This window comes from Capricornis sumatraensis, chromosome 12 (assembly GCF_032405125.1).
Source record: "Capricornis sumatraensis isolate serow.1 chromosome 12, serow.2, whole genome shotgun sequence".
Classification (NCBI taxonomy): Eukaryota; Metazoa; Chordata; class Mammalia; order Artiodactyla; family Bovidae; genus Capricornis; species Capricornis sumatraensis.
The window spans coordinates 77932364-77955818 of record NC_091080.1 but is presented as its reverse complement, the minus strand read 5'-3'; the positions used below and the strand labels follow the sequence as shown (position 1 = coordinate 77955818).

The following is a 23455-nucleotide window of genomic DNA, read 5'->3' as shown; positions in this document are numbered from 1 at the left end:
CCGAAAACATTCTTCTGGAGGCTGAGGAAGAAAATCTGCATATTTCAGCAAAAATATTGAGCTATTTTCACCATCGATGTTTAAGGAAGGAAGTGTTTACTAATATCTGTGATTATACTGAGACCCTACAAATAAGAAACAGACAGGACTGTGGGCTTTTTATTACAACAAGATTCTTTTCTAATGTGTCCCTTACTCACAGGCGCTCCCAGAAATTCAACAAGATTACGTCTATCTTCATCAGACAGATCAGCTACTGCACTACAGCTGGCTCATACTATCTTCAACAGGACAGTCCGTCACAATAGAACAAGAAGTCTTATTTTTCAGGATTAAAAAAATGAAGAAAAATGCAAAATAACACTTATGATTTTCTAAACATTCTGTGTGTGTGTGTGTTTTAATCCTCCTAGTCTCTACAAGTCATCACCACTTTGGACCCGCCCATCAGGCATCCGTGGTGATGCTCCTTACCTATAAACAGGTTCCACTCGGTGTCGAGATCGGCTTGATTTGCCAGGCAGCCTTTCATGACGTTGAGGCAGTAGTTATTGCATGGTCTCACCGTGGGGAGTCCTCGACAATAAGCGCAGTATAGCATCTTCATGAGGGCACGGATGCAGCCTGGGGTCGGGCTGACCTAAAGATTTATTGAAAAAAAAATCAGAAATAAGAAGGATGGAAGGGAACAAAGAAGAAGTGATTCATTTTCTCTTTGAAAATGAAAAACAAAACAAAACAGGGAAATGGCTCTGATAAACCTTCAACCTGGGCAGCAGACTAAAGGAGCCATTAGAATCTCAATCCTTTGCAGTACTTAATCTTGAAGTCAGTCAATTCCTCTTTAATACTTCTGTTCAGTATAAGAATAATCATTTTTCTTGAATTGTCCTTGCCAACATTTTGATATCTATGTCATTGCAATTTAGCCCTAAAACCTAGACACTGTTTCAATGAAACAGAACATGCAATGAGATAATGCATGTGAAAGCAATTTCCAAAGTTAACAGCCCCATAAAAATGAAGGTATTATTAAAGTTTAATGTGACACCTTTGGAAAATTTTCCAACTGGTTATTTGACCCTGTTTCTAAAGGAGGTTGGCAGATACACTTCCTTTGTACATAACTTTTTAAAAACGATCAATATCAACTTGTCTGGGATTTCTGAGATCCAGGCCTGTTGAGAAGCGTGGAACTGCCAAGACATCATCTTCAGGCATCTGAAGCTTTGCAGTTCTGGGAACTTTGGAAGATGGATCCAGGGTTGAATATGAAGAGAAATCCTTGCAGCAATTCAGAGGAGCCACTAATCCACCTATAATGAAGTGCTATTTGCCTTGAATACGATAAGCAGTGAATGGTTCTAAGTTAATCAATTCTAAACCAATCAGGTCTTTTTTAGACTCGCTGAAAATTCCAATTTGACTTTTAAGAGGACAGAATATTTAAAATGGAATGGACCAAAACCAGAAAAAAATTACAAAAAGCCTTTTTTCATGGCTGGATACAAACATTGTTATTTAGTCACTAAGTCATGTCCAACTCTTCGCAGTCCTATGGAACTACAGCCCGCCAGGCTCCTCTGTCCATGGGATTTCCCAGGCAAGAATACTGGAGTGGATTGCCATTTCCTTCTCCAGGGAATCTGCCTGACCCAGGGATCCAACCTGTGTCTCCTGCATTGCAGGCTGATTCTTTACCACTGAGCCACTGGGGAAGCCAGATACAAACATTTGTGACATATTTTTTGGACATTTCATATAACATTGATGTTTTAGTCAAGAACCTGTTTCTGTTCTTGTGGTCTTGCTCTGAAGACAAGTCTAATCTGTATTGTTTGGATCTCCTGGAGAGTTAGAGTCTTATTGGATAGACCTGGGCCCCCAGGTGACAATTACACGCCCAGAGACTTCAGATACTGACAAAGCATGACGCCAATGTAAAGATAGGGCAGTAAAAGGTATTTCCATATAAATGGATATTTTCCACTACTATAGCTTACCTCCATCATTTTATCCTTTGCCTGGAAACCATATTTGAGGTTTCTAATGCAAGATTTTGGTTACTGTAACATTTTCTTAATTTTATGGTGTACACCGTAAAAAATTAATAGACACCTCAATTAAATAGAGTTGGGAGTCCAGAAGGGGGAGCTCTCATACCTGCAACGATAGCAGAGACAATGACCCAGCCAATGAAAAGCCAAGGACTCTGTTTACTAGAACAGAGTTCCCAGCTTCCTTTTCTCCTCCAAAAAGTGTCCTCCTTTCTTTTCTGAATTGAGTTCTCTCCTGATCCTGAATAAACCCATCTGTGCTGGAGAAATATTTGACAGTCTATTTGATTCAGACCAAGAAAAATGACAAAGTTCCTACGTTATTATTTCAAAAAATGAAGCCATCTATTATCTATCTATCATCTACCTATCTATGCACCAAAAGCTCCTGTAATCCTTTTAATTTTTTTTGTATTTTCTTTCCAAAATTTTATGAAAATTTTCTTCACTGATTTTTTTTCACACATCTCTCTTTCTCATCCATCCATTAATCCACCTTATTTTTAATGTATTTCATAGTTAGGATTATCCTTTTGATTTTTAATTTTCCTGATAATTTAATATTGGCTTTAATAAAACAGAATTAACCTGATCAACGATAGAAGGTTAGCACTTTAAGTAGTCCAAATCAAATAAGCACAGTAGAATATAATTGGCCTTTTTTTGTTAAAAAAAAAAAATGGAGAATGGTTTAGTATCCACTAATGCTAAGATTTATTTTCCAACAGAAAATGAGAACAAAATAGAGGAGTCTGGTGACTTTTCTTCTGAGCTCATATCAGTACCACCATATCTACCTCTCCAGATAGGATTGCTGTTGGTCAGTCGATGAGTCCTGTTAGACTCTTTGTGATCCCATGGACCGCAGCATGCCAGGCTTCCTGGGTTCGATCCCTGGGTTGGGAAGATCCCTGGAGAAGGGAATGGCTAACTACTCCAATATTCTTGCTTGGAGAATCCCATGGACAGAGGAGCCTGAAGGGATACCATCCATCCATGGGAGTTGCAAAGAATCGGACATGACTGAGCAATTAAGTTTCACTTTTTGAGATAGGATATTTTGTTGAAAATGCCAAATTTTATCCACAATTGGGCAGAATAAAAAAAAAATGCTTTATCCACATGTATCCCACATCATTCACAGAAAATAGAAAAATTCTGTATGTGAAATTCCAAATTCTTATACATTTTACTTATTTGGTATGGTTGCAGTCCTACAAACCATTGTTCATAGCACTTTCATTTTCATAGCCTCGCAACTACTCTCCTGACATGATGATGCCTTTCTCCAGAGACCTACCCTATTTTCACCCAAGGTGGCTAAGCTATTTCTTCCTTTGACTCTGCTGAATGTTTGATTTCCATGTCATTGGTGTTATATAATGCTTTGCCCTTTCTCACTCAGTGTGCCAGTATAAAGCTTAGTTATTAGTCGCTCAGTAGTGTCTGACTCCTTGAACCCCATGGACAAGTCCACCAGGCTCCTCTGTCCATGGAATTCTCCAGGCAAGAATACTGAAGTGGGTAGCCACTCCCTTCTCCAGGGGATCTTTCTGACCTAGGGACTGAACCCAGGTCTCCAGCATTGTATCAATAGTGGACATGAAAATTTGACATCTTTATAGGGTATGGACTCTTTCTCATCACTATAACCTGTACCACTCTGCATAACATGAACATCATTATAAGGTATTACGATTTAGGTACTCAATAAATGCTTTTTCAATTGAACTCTATTGTGGTTCTCAATTCCCTGGCCACATTGATATTTGAAGAAAAAGGGAACAAGATAGTTTGATACATCTTAGCATTCAATTGTTGCTTTTAACTCCATTTTCAAAGGTTATTGATTGTATTAATTCCAAAGTTTTGTGGCATTTGTGTGTATGTGTGTGGGTATTGGAACTAGGGCAATTTTCTCAGTCTGACGTTTCAGAAGAGTCTCCAACTCAGAGTAGCAACCAACAGAGAAAATTGAATACCCTTAATAACCTAAAAGAACAATGTTGTTCAAGTTAAATGTGGCTTTCTCAGTACTCTAGGAAATGACATCCTTTCTGGTCAAATAAAGGGCATTCAAAGAAAAAAACAAAGTGCGGAGGACAGAGCTGAAACTTTTATGTTCACAGGCCATATTTTTTGAAGTGACACAACTGCGTACTTGAATTAGAATTTTTGAAAAATGAATCACTTCAAACTGAAGACTTTCAGAAGTAAGCCTTTGAAAAGAGGTTGTTTCAAATGCCAATTGCATTCAAATACCAATAGGCTATGCCTATTTTTAAAATGTATAATAGTATTTTATAATTGTGCTATTATTCTTAAAAATTTTTTTAATTTCAAAATCAATATAGACTCATAAGAAGTTACAAAACAAGTAGAGTACTGGGTACCCTTCACTCACCTTCCTTCAATGGAAACATCTCATAAAACCATCTCAAAGCCTCATAGACATTTCCAGGCTCCTCTATCCATGGGGATTCTCCAGGCAAGAATATTGGAGTGGGTTGTCACGCCCTCCTCCAGGGGATCTTCTCCACCAAGGGATCGAACCCAGGTCTCCTGCATTGCAGGTGGATACTTTATTTCTGAGCTATCAGGAAAGCCCAACATTGATACATTGCTGCTAATGGATTTATAGAACTTATTCAGTTTTCATGATTTTTTAAGCTTGCATTCTTTGCATATGTGTGCATGTTTATACTTCTGTGCAATGTAATCCTATGTACGGATTAGTGTAACCATACCACAGTCAACATACAGAACTTTTCCGTCACCACAAAAGCACTCTGTTATGCTGCTGACCCACCCCTTGTCCCTATCACCAAGCAACCACTAATCTAGTTTTCATCTTTATATTTTATCATTGTAGGAATCAACTAGTATATAACATTTTAAGCTTCTTTTTTTTTTTTTTTTGAACTGAGCATGCCCTTGAGGTCTATCCAAGTTGTTGCATGTATTCATTCCTTTTTATTTGATGAGTAGTATTCCACTGTTAGATGGGGAAACAGTGGCAGACTTTATTTTTTTGGGCTTCAAAATCACTGCAGATGGTGACTGCAGCCACGAAATTAAAAGACTCTTACTCCTTGGAAGAAAAGTTATGACCAACCTAGATAGCATATTCAAAAGCAGAGACATTACTTTGCCAACCAAGGTCCCTCTAGTCAAGGCTATGGTTTTTCCTGTGGTCATGTATGGATGTGAGAGTTGGACTGTGAAGAAAGCTGAGTGCCAAAGAATTGATGCTTTTGAACTGTGGTGTTGGAGAAGACTCTTGAGAGTCCCTTGGACTGCAAGGAGATCCAACCAGTCCATTCTGAAGGAGATCAGCCCTGGGATTTCTTTGGAAGGAATGATGCTAAAGCTGAAACTCCAGTACTTTGGCCCCCATGAGAAGAGTTGACTCACTGGAAAAGACTCTGATGCTGGGAGGAATTGGGGGCAGGAGGAGAAGGGGACAACAGAGGATGAGATGGCTGGATGGCATCACTGACTCGATGGACATGAGTCTGAGTGAACTCCAGGAGTTGGTGATGGACAGGGAGGCCTGGCGTGCTGTGATTCATGGGGTCGCAGAGAGTCGGACATGACTGAGCGACTGAACTGAAATGAACTGAGTGTGAACTTTGACTATTTTAAAAAAATGTATCGATAACTTCCTAGATATTCAAAGCAGACTGGGAAATAAATTTAGGTAAAGGAATAAATTTAGATGTTTATAAAAGTGATTTCCGATTTCCACTTGGCAAAATACAATAATGTTTTTAAGTGATGAAAAAGGAAGTTCATGGTAATACATTCTTTTTTATAATTATTGGTATTTTCACCTTACATGTTGTCCTTCACCACTAGCATCACTTTGTCATAAATTTACAATACTGGGGTGGGGGAGAGGTAGAGAATAGCCAATGGTTCTTACTCTGTTATCCTACTCGTGGAAAGATAGACACAACATTGTGAGTAAACCAAATGAGATTTCAGTATGAAATCCTTGCATCTTGGGTGTAGTCCTTCTGTTAACATCTTTTGATGTGGTTTATATATAATGAAATTATTTAGTTGACTAGTTTTGAATAATAATAGTACAATTTGAAGAGTAACATTAGAATTTATAACAAGGATTCCTTGTAAAATTACTGAAAAAATAAATAACATTAAACAATTGATGTCTTAGTTTATAAGCTTGTAGTTTTTGATGTTGTTTACATTTTGTTTAAAATTTTTTTTTGATGTGGACCATTTTTAAAGTAGTTATTGAATTTGTTACAGCATTTCCTCTGTATTATGCTTTGGCATTTTCAGATATGGCATGTAGGACCTTAACTCCATCACCAGTGATTGAACCTACCCCTGCTGCATTGGAAGGCAAAGTAAAATCTTAACCACTGGACCACCAAGGCAGTCACCCTATGTTTCTTTTTAAAAAAGAATACAAAACAAGTCCTTAATAAATCTGTATTGGGATGTAGACTAAGTCTTATCTACCTGGCTAGCTATATGTGTCAGGATGTTGTAGCAAGTAATTCTTACATTTTCTAAATGTGACTTGAGGCATACCATACCCTTAGTCATATATTAACAATTGGGTCTTTAATATACTTGAGATTTCTGTATCTGGGGCAACATTCATGCATTGGTGCTCACAATCAGCAATTCCTAACAGTAGCCAACGTAAAACAAGATTTTCTCTTAAAGTAGTTTTAAAAATCAAGAAAACATGTGAAAGTGATAAATCTTTACTTGAACATATAATCTCTCAAGTATTTGTTTCTATGGAAATCATACAGCCACAATAATCAAATAAACATGGATGTCAGAATACAGACAGATGGGGCTCTCAAAAGTTGAACAAGTTAATGTAAAGAAATGATTTAACTAGAATAAATTAAAATGCTTTTGAACAACAGTAGATGCTATCCTCCGCAGTTGATAACCAATTGATTAAATAATGAGACTTTTTACTCATCATCTTAATATATTATGAGATATTTTAAGTGTCTTCTGAAGGACTTCCCTGGTGGCTCAGACGGTAAAGCATCTGTCTACAATGTGGGAGACCTGGGTTCAATCCCTGGGTCAGGAAGATCCCCTGGAGAAGGAAATGGCAATCCACTCCAGTACTATTGCCTGGAAAATCCCATGGACAGAGGAGCCTGGTAGGCTACAGTCCATGGGGTTGCAAAGAGTCGGACGCGACTGAGCGACTTCACTTTCACTTTCTGAAGGCCTCAAGAATGATTAAATTACATTCAAATTAGTTTTCATGTTAAGTAAGTTTAATTATAATGCTTTTAACAATCAGCAACCTATAAACTGGCTTTGTAGTAACTTCGTGAGAATTTAAATTTGCTTCTTCTTCGTTCACTCATGCAACTTTCATTAATTCAACTTTTATGGTGATGAGTGTGAAGAACTAAATAGTATCTTGATGAGGGTGGAAGAGAAGAGTGGAGAAGCTGGCTTAAAACTCAACTTTCAAAAAGCTAAGATCATAGCATCCAGCCCCATAACTTCATGGTAAGTAGATGGGGAAAAAAGTAGAAACAGTGACAGATTTTATTTTCTTGGGTTCCAAAATCACTGAAGACTGTGATTGTAGGCATGAAATTAAAATATACTTGCTCCTTGGAGCAAACATAGACAGTGTATTAAATAAAAGAGACATCACTTTTCTGACAAAGGCCCTTATAATCAAAGCTATGGTTTTTCCAGGAGTCATGCACAGATGTGAGTTGGCCCATAAAGAGGGCTAGCAGTGAAAAATTGATGCTTTCAAACAGTGATTCTGGAGAACACGCTCGAGAGATCCTTGGACTGCAAGGAGATCAAACCAGTCAATCGTAAAGGAAATCAACTCTGAATATTCACTGGAAGGACTGATACTGAAGCTGAAGTTCCAATACTTTGGTGACCTGATGCAAAGACTCAACTCACTGGAAAAAAACCCTGATGTTGAGAAAAATTGAGGGCAGTGGGAGAAGGAGGCGACAGAGGATGAGATGGCTGGATGGCATCGCTACCTTAATGGACACGATTTTGAGCAAACTCTGGGAGATAGTGAAAGACAAGGAAACCTGGCTTGTTACAGTCCATGGAGTCTCAACGAATCGGGCATTACTTAGTAACTGAACAACAAGATGGGGAAGAATAAAGAGACCTCGTACCAGTGTTGGGATGCTCAGAATACATTCACTTCCAGGGGAAAAAAATGCTTTGTATTGGTAAGTGCAATGTAAAGGGAACCCTAAAAAGGGCATTTGGCTCAAAATTGGGCAGTAGGGATGAACACAAAGATGACTTTTGAAGAAAGCCATGTAACAGCAAGATCAGCATGGGGGAAGGGTGACATCACAGAATGGTGAAGTAGGAAAGTCCAAGAATCAGTCCTTCCACTGAAGCAACCATGAAACTAGCAAAGACTGACAGAATTACTTTCTTGAAACTTTAGAATCTAACTAGAAAAAAAGAACTCATAGCAACTAAGAGAGTGCTTCAAAATAAAAAGGACTGCTATCACAACAAACAGCCCACTCAAAAAATGGACTGAAGACCTGACTAGACATTTCTCCAAAGAGGACATACAAATGGTGAACAGGCACATGAACAGATGTTCAACATTGTTGGTTATTAGAGAAATGCAAATCAAAACTACAAGGAGATATCACCTCACCCTTGTCAGGATGGCCATCATCAAAAAATCCACAAACAATAAATGCTAGAGAGGGTGTGAAGAGAAGAGAACCTTCCTATGCTGTTGGTCAGGAAGTACATTGTTACAGTCACTACAGACAACAGTATGGAGGTTCCTTAAAAATCTAAAAATAGAGCTACCATATAACTCAGCAATCCCACCCCTGGGCATATATCCAGAGAAAAACATGATCTGCAAAGATATATGCACCACAATGTTCATTGTATCACTCATTACAATAGCAAAGACATGGAAGCAACCTAAATGTTTATTGACAGAGGAATGGAAAAAGAAGATGTGGTACATATATACAATGGAATATTACTCGGCCATTAAAAAGAATGAAATAATATCAGTTGCCTTGCTGTGCATGAACCTAGAAAGTGTCATATTGAGTAAAGTAAGGTCAGACAAGGAAGGAAAAATATTGTATGACATCTCTTATATGTAGAATCTAAAAAGAAATGATACAAATATGACCTTACAAAGCAGAAAGAGACTCACAGACTTAGAAAATGAACTTATGGTTGCCAGCGGGAAGGGACAGTTAGGGCCTTTGGGAAGGTCATGTACACTTCGCTATATTTAAAATAGACAACCAACAAGGACCTCTTGTTTTGCACATGGAACTCTGCTCAATGTCATGTGGCAGACTGGATGCGAGGGGGTGGAGGAGAATGGATATATGTATATTTATGGCTGAGTCCCTTTACTGTTTACCTGAAACTACCACAACATTGTTAATCAGCTATACACCAACACAAAACAAAAGTTTAAAGTTTGGGGAAAAAAAAATAGACTGCTAAATTTCAGTAGAAAAGCATTGCTAAATCTCAAGCCTCAAGAAATTTAAAATGATCGTAATCATACAATGCAGTTCCTCTGACCAAAACAGAATAAAACTGGAAAATAGTGTCAGAAGGAAAACCTGAAATTTCACAAATATGTGGAAACTAAATCACACACTCTTATATGACCAAGAGATTAAAGAAGAAATCACTAGGGAAATTAGAAAATGATTAGATAAACAAAAAATAAAAATGCAACATGCAAAATTATAACCACCAATGCCTATCTTAAAAGAGAATATCTCAAATCAATAACTTAATGTTAAACTTTAAGAAACTAGAAAAACAAGAGGAAATCAAAACCAAAGTTAGCAAAGGGAAGAAACCAATAAAGACTGGAGTGGGGATAAGCAAAATTTTAGTTTTTGTTTGCTCTTCTTTTTCTAGTTCCGTAAGGCATAGAGTTAAGTTTTTGATTTTAGATCTTTATTCTCCCAGAAGTGGGGAGTGAGCCATGGGATAGTCTCTCCCTCTGAGCTTCTGGAAAGAATCAATTCTTCTGACACCTCAGCCTCAGATTTCCAGCCTACTGAACTGTGAGGAAATACATTGCTGTTGTTTTAAATCATTTCATTTGCGGTGATATGCTCTGGTAGCCATAGGAAACTAATTTATATACTAACAAATTAGATAACTTTGATGAAATGGACAAATTCCTAGAAACATACAACATACAGAACTGAATCAAGAAAAAACAGGAAATATGAAAGAAATCTGTATCAAGTCAAGAGATTGAAATAGTAAACAAAGACTTCAAACAAAGAAAAATCCTGAACCAGATGGCTTCACTGGTTAATTCAACCAAACATTTAAAGAAAATTTAGCAAATATCCTTCTTAAGCTTATTCCCAAAATAGAAAGTGAGGGAATACTTCCTAATTCATTCTAAGAGACTAGCATTACCTGATACCAAAGCCAGAAAGATATAATAAGGAGAGTATAGAGCAGTACACCTTTTAAATCTAGTTTTAAAATCCTCAGCAAAACACTAGTAAACTGAATCTGTATTAAAAATATTATAAACCATGTCCAAGTGGAATTTATCCCAGGAATGTGATGGAAGTTCATCAAAAGAAAATCAATCAATATAATATGCCATATTCATAGAATAAAGGAAAAAATACATGCAATCACTTCAATTGATGCAAAAACAGCTTTTGACAAAGTTCACCACACTTCCATGATAATAATTCCAGAAAACTAGGAATATAAGGGAACTTCCTAAACATGATCAAGGGGATTTATAAAAATCCACAGTTGACATCATGCTTGATGGTGAAATATTGAAAGATTTCTCCCTAAGATCAGGGACAAGACAAGGAGGCCTGCTTTGGCCTCTGCTATTCAAGACAGCACTGTAAATTCTAGCTAGAGGAGTCACTAAGCAAGACAAAGAAATAAAAGGTATCCAAATTAAAAATGCAGAATTAAAACTACCTTTATTCACAGATGACATGATCCTATAAATAGGAAATCTCAATAATTTATAAAAACAACTACTAGAGCTAATAAATGAATTCACAGAGTACAAGATCAATATGTAAACATCCAGTAAGTTTTTATACACTAGCAATGAGCAATCTGAAAAGGAAATTAAGAAAATTCCATTTACAATACTATTCAAAAGAATAAAATACCTAGGCATAAATTTAACCAAGGAAGTGGCAGAATTTTACACTTGAAAACTATAAAGCACTGCTGAAAGAAATTAAAAAAGCACTAAACACATGGAAAGATATCCTATGTTCATGTATTGGAAGCAAAGTTGTTAGGTGGGCATACTACTCAAAGTAAACTACATAATCTCTGCGAAACTTACCAAAACCCCAACAGTTTTCCTTGAAAAAATGGAAAAACCAATCCTCAAGCTCTTACAGAATTACAAGGGACCCATATAACCAAAATAATTGTGAAGAAAAGGAACAGATTTGGGGCACCCATGCTTTCTGATTTCAAAACTTCCTACAACTTACTACAAAGCTAAAGTAACCAAAACATTGTGGTACTGTGTTCAGCAGTTGCACTCCTTCATATTCATTCAAATGAGGTTTAAAGAAGGTTCTGGAAGAGGTATTTGCACTTCATGTTAATAGGTGCAGCATTACTCACAATAACCTAGAGGGGGAAGCAAACTAAACGTCCATGAACAAATGAACAGATAAAGAAAATGAGGTGTATTTATGCAGTGAAATATTATTCAACCTTAAAAAAAGAAGGAAACCCTGCAATACACAACAATATGGATGCTCCTTGACAACATTATGCTAAGTGAAATAAACCAGCAACAAGGACAAATGCTCATGATTACACTTACATGAAGTATCTAAAATAGTCAAATTCATAGCAGCAGGGAACAGGACCGTGGTTGTCAAGGGCTGACAGGGAGAGGGAAAAGGAGGGTAACTGTTCAATGGATATAGAGTTTCAATCAGGCAAGATGAAAAAGTTCTAGAGATCTGCTACACAACAATGTCATGCACTTAACAACACTGCATTTAAAAGCTGAAAAGAATAGAGCACATACCTTTTTTTTTTTTAACCACAATAATAATATCAATAATAAGAAAAAAGAATACCATGATACTGGCATAAGAATAGACCTATCGATCAGTGAAATTGAGTTGTAAGCTAAACACATATACTCATGGCCAGCTGATTTTCACAAGAGTGGAAAATCACTCAAGAGGGAAATAACACTCTTCAACAAATTAGGACAACTGGGTATGTTCATGCAAACAAGGTTAGACTTTACCTCATACCATGCACAGAATTTCTCAAAATGGATCCAGTGACCCATATATGAACAGAAATATATAAACTCTGGAAAGAAAATATATAGGGTAAATCTTCATGACTTGGAATTTAGCAACAGACTCTTAGATATGACACCAAAAGGAGAACAAATGGAATTCATTAAAATGATGCTTTTGTGCATCAAAGGACATTATCAACAAAGTGAAAAGATACTCTAGAAATGGGAGAAAATATGTGTAAATCATAGATCTGATGAGTCATGTATCCAGAATATATGTGCAGAACTCTTACAATGCAACAGCAAGAAGACAAACAACTCAATTAAAAAATTGGAAAAGGAAATTGGCAAAGGACTTGAATAGATGTTTGTCCAAAGAAGATATGCAAATGGCTAACAAGCTCATAAAAGATGTTCAACATCATTCACTAACAAATGAATTCAAGTCAAAATGAGGTATCACTCAGACCTGTAGGATGACTATAATAAAAGAGACAGACAGTAACAAGTGTTGATGTGGATATAGAGAAACTGGAATCATTAAACATAGCTGGTGGGAATGTACAATGATGGCCATTTTAGAAAAACAGAACTACTACATGAATCAGCAATTCTATTCCCGGTTATATGCTCAAGAGAAATGAAAACATATACCATGCAAAACTTGCACATAAATGTTTATAGAAGCATCATTCATAATAGGTAAAGCCTGGAAACAATTCACATGCCCATCAATTGATGGATGGATAAACTAAATACGGTACATGCATAAAATGAAATGTTGTTCATCAGTTAAAAGAAACGAAATTCTGATACATGCTGCGTCATGGATAAACTTTGAAATGATATTATGCTGCGAGACTGAAGCCAGTCATAGAAGACCTTGTATTATGATTCCATTTATATACCAAATGCCCCAAACAGGCAAATCCATAGCGACAGAAAGCAGGTTAGTGATTGTCAGGGGCTGGGTCGAGGGAGTGGGAGAAGCAGATATGCAGAACGGAGAGTGACTGCTAATAGGTACACATTTTCTGTGTGATGAAAATGTCCTAAAATTTCATTTCAGAGATAAAAGTACCTTTAACAAATAATTCCTACTACCATATTTGTAAGTTTTAAAGGAAATTACAGAGTTTAGACATTGTTTTTTTATCACTAATGGGAAGCTTAATTTAGTCATGTGGTTTAATGTTATCCTTGAAGTACAGATTCCAAAATTAGTTTGATATACGTGACCTGAATGATATTTTAATACTTTCTCTTGAGAAGTCACCTATTATTTCAACTATTGGTTAACGGTGGCTTGGCAGATATTTATTTTTGAGCATACAAACAGAAAACCGTTTGTGCCTTTCAATTCCGTTTGAATGTTGATTACAATGTGTATGCTCCAAGAGTATCTCTGTCCATCGTGTATAACCGAGAAAGAACAAGAAAAAGGCAGTAAACAATTACAAATTGCAAGTCGGAGTCTGAAGGAAAAATGTTCTCTATCTGGATGACAAATGTTTATAATACCCCTGTGATTAAAAAAAAAAAATAACCTATTTTTAACAATGTAATTTACTTATTAAGTAGAAGCCTCCCCAGAAGAGCATGAAGCGTATGAAGCATTTGCAAGTCATGAAATGATGATAGAACTTGCTGGGTCTTGGTGAAAAGAAATAGATATAATTTGCATACCTAATAACCATAACTGCAGAATTTCCTAAGTCGAGTTTAAGTATCATCAGTGCTGTGGGGAAGTAAGGTGAGTTAAGGTCTATATCAGTTCCTGCCAGCCTTGTTAGTCCTCGTCAGATTATGTCATAAACTCAATGTTACCTAGATCCACTTTCTATATTTAATTTTATGTCTTAAAACATAAAACTGCCAGAGAAGTTAGTAAATGTATGCTATCATTCACTTTGGAACAGCTCCAAATAGCACTTAAGTGAATCACACACACACACACACACACACACACACACACACACACGAATATTTTTCATCCATTAGAATAAACCAGCTCTTTCTACTAGTTAAATACATACTTCAGAGGGCTTTCTAATGTGTTTACCTGTTAGGACACAACATCATTTTAATTTTATCTTGCTCTATCATCCTGCGGTCTTGGTGATATTGTCTTTGATTTGGGCGTTCTGCTTGACATTCCAAACTTTACCCAAATGTAAAATTTCAAAACATGAACATGAAATGTAAAACAAGATCCTTAAGTACTTCCTCAGGTAATGGTTGTCTTCCTAAGAAATTACAGCCTAAATATTACTTCACTTAGAAGCAATGTTTTAGTGGTGACTTTAAATATGAGTCATTGCTGTGAGAATCCACTTCGGTAAAAGCTATGAATTTCCAGCCTCTGTATCATGGAACTAACATATTTCTAATGTATCTGCTCTGGAATACACACAATCTGGTTTTAAAGTAAAGGGATGTGGCATTTTCAAGAATGTGAAACCAAATCAACCATTCTCTCAGGAACATGCACAGCTTTAAATGCCTAATACAAGGAGCTGGCATATGGTAGGAGGTGAGTAATATTAAAATATGTCCCATACACATAGGAGTATGGGAGACAAACACCATATTGTGGTGTTTTGGTAGTTTTTGATGCACAACACATGGATATGGAACTTGTGTTAATATTATGTGCCGGGAGCCAGCATGAGGAATCCCGCCCCATGACAAGGTCATGAGGAAGGAAGCTGACATACACAAGGCGTGATCAGACTTCAGGGGCCCCCCTGGAATTTCCTGAGCATGTACCCCAACAAAAAACAAAAATCTGCCGGCTTTTCTACTCTGCTTTTCCACTTTTCTGATATTCTCTGGAAAAAAGTCAACTCAGGGCTTTAGTCTTCTGCATTTGAAAGGGATGTTTCAGTTAAACCCCCTCTGATAGCTTTCTAGCTTGCCTAACAGGTTCCCCAGACTTCTTACAGCTTGTGAATTGCTTGCAGCCCCCCAACTGCGAGAGGCACAATGCTTAAAGCATCTTAAAGATACAGAGCCTTTTCTAAAGAGTTAAAAATCATATTGGTGACAGGTTTTCACTGTTGACTCAATGATTGCTGCCAGGCCTCCATATTCTTTATCTTTTAGGGACCTGGGAGGATGTTAATCAATGTAAACGGGATATGGAAAAATATATATAGTAGTTTTGATGTTAGCAACACTAGACTTTAGAGTTAATTACTTCTCTTTGTTATATATCACTGTACTCCTCTTGTGTCCTTGCTATGTAAGAATGTAACTTTATTTAGTGCTTTCTGAGAGTGGCACCAAACCTTTGGAAGATCAACACAAATAAGTCTTCTGGTTGACAAACCCTTATCAGAAAAAAGGCTGTAAAATGTTAATTGGCCCTTTTTGGCCAGAAGATGATGTAAATTACCTAAGACTTGTATATACAATTAGGTATGCAGAGAGAAAAGCCTGGTTTTGATAAGAGTCTGGACTGCTAACGCTGCATAACTTTGTGTTACCCATTGATCTCCATGTTTTATCAAAAGTATAAAAGGCCTTCTGAACAATAGAGGCCGGAGCCAGTTGCTGGACTGGTTTCCCCTGTGTCTTTCTCCTTTTCCTCTTTACTTTAACTTCAGGCTGAATTCCCATCTGGGGCGCGGAGGCTCGCCAAGTCTACTTGCTTGCCCTGGCTGTTAAGACCCGCGCAAAAGGGAGCCTAAGGCGAGGCACCCTTAGATACTCAAGCGAGTGCTGGTGGCCCAACGTAGATGGTGCAAATTCCTTGTCTGGAATTTTATTGGTCTTCCCCGTAATCCAAGTTATTCAGCCCTCTTCCTCCACTTAATTTTCCTACTACACTATTTCTTCTTAATCTAATCTTATATTTCTATATTAATAAATAAATAAGTTTTTTCCTCACCGACTCCGTCCACCCTTTGAATTCCCTGGATCCACCGGGGCTGGACCCCGGCAATTATGTCATCTATTTATTTATCTTTCTACCTATTAATAGTTCTCTATGACCAGCAATATACCTTCTTTCCAGTAGAATCGATGTTACCTAGTTTATGGATTGGGCTTCCCTGGTGGCTCAGATATAAAAAGAATCTGCCTTCAGTGTAGATCTGGGTTCAATCTCTAGGTCAAGAAGATCCCGTGGAAAAGAGAACAGCTACCCACTCCAGTAGTCTTTTCTGGGAAATCCCATGGACAGAGGAGCCTGGAGGGCTACAGTCGTGGGGTTGCAAAGGGTCAGACACAACTGAGTGACTGAATGACAATAGTCTTATACGGCTTCCCTGGTGGCTCACATGGTAAAGAAGAATATGCTTCAATGCAGGAGATCCGAGTTCAGACCCTGGGTCAGGAAGATCCCATAGAGAAGGAAATGGCAACCCACTCCAGTGTTCTTGCCTGGAGAATTCCATGGACAAAGGAGTTTACAGATAATACAGTTGTTAGCACACAAAGAAATTCATATTAGTCACTCTAATCCTGATGAGCCCTACATGAGAATTCCCCTGGCTCAAAACACTGGTGTTTCCATGGGAAATTTCTATTCTTTACTTCATCCTGCAAAGTAACACACATTTTATTAGAAAAAGTCTTAACAAGGAAGAAAAAAAAAAAAAAAAACAACCAGCAGTATCAGTTTTGGAGAGATTACACAACACAAGTTTGGCCATGTTCTCATCAGTTGGCTGATAGTTGAGCCATGGACTGTCAACAGCAAAGAAGAGAATATCACTTGGAAATTCCTATGGGCATGGGGAAATTTAATTGGGAGGAAATGTGCCAAGATTGGCCAGTGGTGACCTTAACCTTCAAAATAATAATAATAAAAGAGAGAGAAAAACAGCTAAGATGATGGTCTTTGAAAGTGAAAAGAGACAGTGCTACATTAAGGAAAAGATTTCTCTTTTCTTCTTCCAGTACTAATAGAATGGAAGGCTAGCCATTCTTTCAGTTTAAACAATAAATATTTAACAACCATCACCATGTGCTGACAGTGCTCATGGCGCTATGATGAAAACAAATGATACATTTCAAAGTTACCAGGAAGCAAGATCCACAATTGAGGAAAGGCCAGTGAGAAGTGACTGGGACTCCAATGACTGGCCAAGAAGTAGAGCTCATGAAAAACGTGATTTCACCTAAGAGAGGCCAGAGGGAAGCTGACCATCAGAAATTTCCAGTGAATAGGAAAAGAAGGTCAAAATGGAATATCAGGATCATGGGGAATCCAGCAACCTTGGATTACTCACTTGCTTAATGTCTGTTGTTTTCACCTTAAGTAAACATCTTCTATGCGCAACTTGCTAAGAGTCTACACAGGATTACTGGGCATATCATGACTTTCAGCACTTTAGATATTTCCCCAGAGTTCTGCGGATGGGTGAGGGAGAGGAAAATACACCAACAAAAGCAAAATTCTGTGAAGTATGGGAGAATTTGATATAAAAATAATATTTCTAATTTTATCATGTCAAGGCAGTTTAAAAGTTTGTTCCTCCAAATAATGCAGAATCACTTGAGGAATTCTTTGGTCTCAAAAGAGGTTGACTTTGAAGGATGAAGCTAATGTGTAAGTTATGGCATATTTGATATAGAAATAAGCACTTTTATTTTATAGTGATTAAAGAGTGATGAAATGTAAGGAGAAATGACTAAGTTTTTTCTAAACATGTCATCCAACAGTACTATATACAATTTTTCCCCCCGAAGAGGCCCTTCCAGTTCTACAGCTCTGATGTGCCTGTCGTTAGGTAAAAAGAAAGATATTTTTAAGTTGAGAAGTGCTTCATTGCATATCATGATAGTTTATCAATAAATATATGTGATTATTAAACTGGTGATGTTATACACATTTTGAAAACTTCAGTACCATTTCTGAGTGACTAAAATATGAGGCTATTATTCATTTCTATTGTAGCCACTGAGGCCTTATCAAGGGTTATATGTTCCATAATACCGTTTTCTTGTGAAAAATGCTATTAGATTCATGCTATTTCGATTCACAGTGCAAATTCCAGAAATATCATGCACCATTAATTGGTATATTCTAAAATAATTTTATAAAACCACCAATTAAGTTTAGGTCAAAATTGAAATTAAAATATTAAATACAATATAAACTCTAGAGAATATGTCCCACATTGTCCTAAGTCCTGTACATAACTAAAAAATGTAACTTATAAATATTCCCAAGGAGTTCTCTGCACTTAAACACTAATATTATATAGTTTTCATGTTACTGTAAACACACTTCAATCTAACAACAAAATCAATTAGCTTTTTCTGTAGTGGGGTGCCATTTCCTTCTCCAATGAATGAAAGTGAAAAGTGAAAGTGAAGTTGCTCAGTCGTGTCCAACTCTTAGTGACCCCATGGACTGCAGCCTACCAGGCTCCTCTATCCATGGGATTTTCCAGGCAAGAGTACTGGAGTGGGGTGCCATTGCCTTCTCCTTAAATATGCCATGGAAGGGCTAATACCTGAAGTATTCCCCCAACCACACAGGTGAAGTCCACTGGTATTAAACTAGTATGTTATAAAGCATACCTTTTAGGGCATTGTATTAACTTTGGCAACTTGATAGAATTAATTCAGCTTCTAGAGGCATCTTACTGTGTTAATAGGGAAAAACTTAAGCATAGGTGAAAACTGGATTTTGCAGTATTTTTTGGAGGTCATTCTCATTATCATTGCCCTCCTGGTGTTAATGTGTTTAAAATAGAGGAATATTAAATGTGCTTGTAATACTTAGGAAGAACAATTAAATGAATTTTTAAGTCCTTCTTGAACGAAGTTTGAAGATGTCCTTTCTAAATTTTTACTAGCATTCACATTTTAAACTTTTTTCTCTCAGATTTCATCAGAAGAGTCCTGTTAGCATATTGTGTTTGAATAACAGAAAACATTTTCTCTTATAATATGCATAGATGATTTGACCTTGAATTTGTGTTTGTCTTTGCAGGCCATGAAGATATTTTAAATGATTCAAATAATGTCTGTTTATTGTGTGACCGAGAAAATGAATTGAGAGGGCTATAATCTACAGAGTTGTATTTCTCATGAAAATTTCTATCAAAATATACAATACTAACTAAAATGGCAATGTCGACTGAACTTATCCTTTATGTCACGAAACTGTGTGTAACAGGTGCTGAACCTTAGCTATCAATGTCAATGTCATGTAGGCCTAGATGGAGAAAAATGGTACCTTCTGCTCCACCACCCTTCACTGAACATGGATGACTCTCAGGACAGTCTTCCTGAGCTCCAGGTCCATTCTCTACCCAAAGACAACAGATCTAGGATCACCATCTGGGTTCCATATATAAACAGACAGTTCTTGTTCCTCTAGAACTTAAGTAGGACTCACGAACATTTTCCAAAAGATACCTGAGCAGAAATGGTTTTATGTGAATCCATTTCCACATCTTCATCCCCAAAATGTATTCTTTCCTAGAATAGATCTGCAAGACTGAGTCTATGGTCAAGGTCATCTCTTTCACCATTTACTTCTCACCAGTGATAAAAAGTGACATTGTTCTCTACCATCCCTAAGAGTAATATGCATAGCACCACAGTCTAAGTTATTGGGATATGGTGCTAGGAACAATTCAAAATGTTATTATCCATGTAGAGAAATAAATTATTCAGTGTCTGAGTAACATATCATTTACAAGCAGATAGTTGTTCATTATTTTTTGCTTTCAAGAGAATTGAAAGAGGACCTAATCAAACTTTCAGTTGCTAGATTATTAAAAATAAGCTTTGAAGACAGCTACTGTGCCATTTTTTGGCCTATAGCTTGGAAGAAGTTCAAAGAACTGAATGACTTCCCTCTAGCAACATTCCTTTTATTTTTCATTAAACATTTATCTGGATAATGTTTCTTAATATCTACTCCTTAATAATAAAAAAAAGTGGAATTGATGCAGAATTACACTCTATAAACATGTTGCTGTTCAGTCACTAAGTGGTGTCTGACTCTTTGCGACCCCATGAACTGCAGCACACAAGGCGTCCCTGTCCTTCACTATCTCTAGGAGTTTGCTCAAACTCATATCTATTGAGTCAGTGATGCCATCCAACCATCTTATCCTCTGTTGCCCTCTTCTCCTCTTGCCCTCCATCTTTCCCAGCGTCAGGGTCTTTTCTAATGAGTCATCTCTTCACATCAGGGGACCAAAGTATTGGAGCTTCAGCTTCAGCATCAGTCTGTACACATTGTTATACATAAAATAGACAAACGACAAGGACCTACCGCATAGCACAGAGAACTCTGTTCAATGTTATTTGGAAGTCTCGTTGGGAGGGGAGGTTGGGGGAGAATGGATATGTATATGTATGGCTGAGGCCCTTTGCTGCCCACCTGAAACTGTTAATAGCATAACATTGTTAATCCGCTATACTCCAGTATAAAATAAAAAAGTTGAAAAAAAATAATTTATCCAAAACAGTATGAACCAGTGGCTGGGGGGATCTCACCCATTTCACTAAAGAAAGAATTTGTAGTAAAATTTTACTTTTCAACTTTAATTATCAAAGAATATAAGATATTTGTGTGGTTTTGGTGAATTTAATACCAACAGTAGTTATAACATTAACTCAAACCAGAAGATAATGTTAGCACTTGGAGCCTTATGGCCATGGAAATTCAAAGAAAATTAATTTTACTTTATATATATGTATTTGCCACAGAATGATAGAGTTGTTATTAAATTTTTCAAGATATAGAAATGCACTGCTGCTGCTAAGTCGCTTTAGTCGTGTCCGACTCTGTGCGACCCCATAGACAGCAGCCCACCAGGCTCCCCCATCCCTGGGATTCTCCAAGCAAGAACACTGGAGTGGGTTGCCATTTCCTTCTCCAATGCATGAAAGTGAAAAGTGAAAGTGAAGTCACTCAGTCGTGTCCGACTCCCAGCGACCCCATGGACTACAGCCCACCAGGCTCCTCTGTCCATGGGATTTTCCAGGCAAGAGTAGTACTAGAGTGGGGTGCCATTGCCTTCTCCAAAAAATGCACTATATCAGCATAAATTTATGTGGGGAAATTAGAATGAAAATACAAGTTCAGGAGAAAGAAACACAACTGTGAAAGAAAACTTGTTTTGTCCTTTTAAATGGATACTTTATGAATTACATTAGTATAATGAGATATTTAGATTTTTATTTAAATGAGTACTGCAATGTTTTATCCTGTCAATATTTACAATATGGCAGAAATTATACTCTTTGCTATTATTTGAACTTTATAAATCTATTTTTTAAATATTTCAGCTAGCTAAAAATAACTGTGACCCTATATAAGAAGAACATATAATTCTTTTAAAATTAATTTAGGGAAGACACAAGCAAAGCAGTGTGAAGAGAATTGTATAGGATATCTTCACCTCTAATCTTGTTTTTTATTTGTGTGAGTATAAAGGTCAAAATCACTGAGGACTTCTGGGGGCAGAGGAGGGGTGTACATGTGTGAGTGTACCTGGTGAGATGTGAAAAAAATGTACTCTGGTTTAGAAAGATGATTCTTGTTATAATGTGGAGGGCTGAACAAAGAAGCAAGGAATCAGATGCTGTTATCATTTACCAGACAGCAGAAAAATAGTTTTACATTTTGGAATATATGTGGACAAAGGCATAAATTGAGCCCAGAAAAATAAAAACAGGTACTTTGCATTATCAATATATTTTCTCTCCCTCTTTTTTTAAAAGTTACTTTAAGCTTAAGTATATAAATTTTTTCTTTAACAAATGTAAGTTCAGTTCAGTTCAGTTCAGTTCAGTCGCTCAGTCGTGTCCGACTCTTTGTGACCCCATGAATCGCAGCACGCCAGGCCTCCTTGTCCATCACCAACTCCTGGAGTTCACTCAGACTCACGTCCATCGAGTCCGTGATGCCATCCAGCCATCTTATCCTCGTCATCCCCTTCTCCTCCTGCCCCCAATCCCTCCCAGCATCAAAGTCTTTTCCAATGAGTCAACTCTTCGCATGAGGTGGCCAAAGGACTGGAGTTTCAGCTTCAGCATCATTCCTTCCAAAGAAATCCCAGGGCTGATCTCCTTCAGAATGGACTGGTTGGATCTCCTTGCAGTCCAAGGGACTCTCAAGAGTCTTCTCCAACACCACAGTTCAAAAGCATCAATTCTTTGGCACTCAGCTTTCTTCACAGTCCAACTCTCATATCCATACATGACCACTGGAAAAACCATAGCCTTGACTAGACGGATCTTTGTTGGCAAAATAATGTCTCTGCTTTTGAATATGCTATCTAGGTTGGTCATAACTTTAAGTTAGAGGCACATATAGAGACAAAAAACAATGTCCCTTTAAACATTTAGAAAAACGTTATACATAAGTTGGCTCCCTCAGTGGCTAAGCAGCAAAGAATTCACCTGCAATGCAGGAGATGGGGTTTCGATCCCTGGGTTGGGAGGATCCCCTGGAGGGGGGCATCACAAACCCATCCCAATATTCTTGCCTGCGAAATCCTGTGGACAGAGGAGCCTGGAGGGCTACAGTCCATAGGCTTGCAGAGAGTTGGACAGGATCAAAGTGACTGAGCACACACTTGCCCACACACACATACATGTTATTGGCATCATGTATAAGTGGACTCCATGATGATAAGGAAGTTAACACTTAATGGGCTAAAAGTTCTGTGTCTCAAGGATGTAAACATGCTGACAAGCCACTAAGGCTCAATGTAGCAGTGGAGATTGTTTCATCGATTAAAAAACACAAAATCAAAACTCTTCTAAAAAGACTTGAAGGGAGAAAAGAATGACAAAGACCAAACATCACATAATTTCCATTTAAAGGCAGTAGGAATAGAGGAGGAGCCAGTGAGACTCATAAAGAAGGACCGAGAGCATCAACTGGACTACTCTCCGCGTAGCCTTCGAAGTCCTCTCTGTGGCAGCAACTGCAGTCATGTCACATGAGGGCAGAATGCAAAGACATCACTTAAGCAATAGCTATAAAGATCCATGTGTTGACTGTCCATCTCCCCCATGGAATGTTAGCTCCAAGAGGACAGGGAATCCTGAGCTGTGTTCACTGTTCATTGTTGAGCACCTCTAAGGCCTTGAAACTGCCTAACCACACTCAGGGGTA

General features: G+C 37.5%; 1 protein-coding gene across 1 annotated transcript in view; it reads right to left on the bottom strand.

Annotated features, from left to right (window-relative positions):
• GPC6 (glypican 6) overlaps positions 1-23455 on the bottom strand; it is a 1216347-nt gene that overhangs the window by 373410 nt on the left and 819482 nt on the right. Inside the window, exon 4 of the mRNA XM_068984623.1 lies at positions 475-640. Coding sequence (XP_068840724.1) covers positions 475-640 — 166 coding nt within the window. The remainder of the gene's footprint in view (positions 1-474; positions 641-23455) is intronic.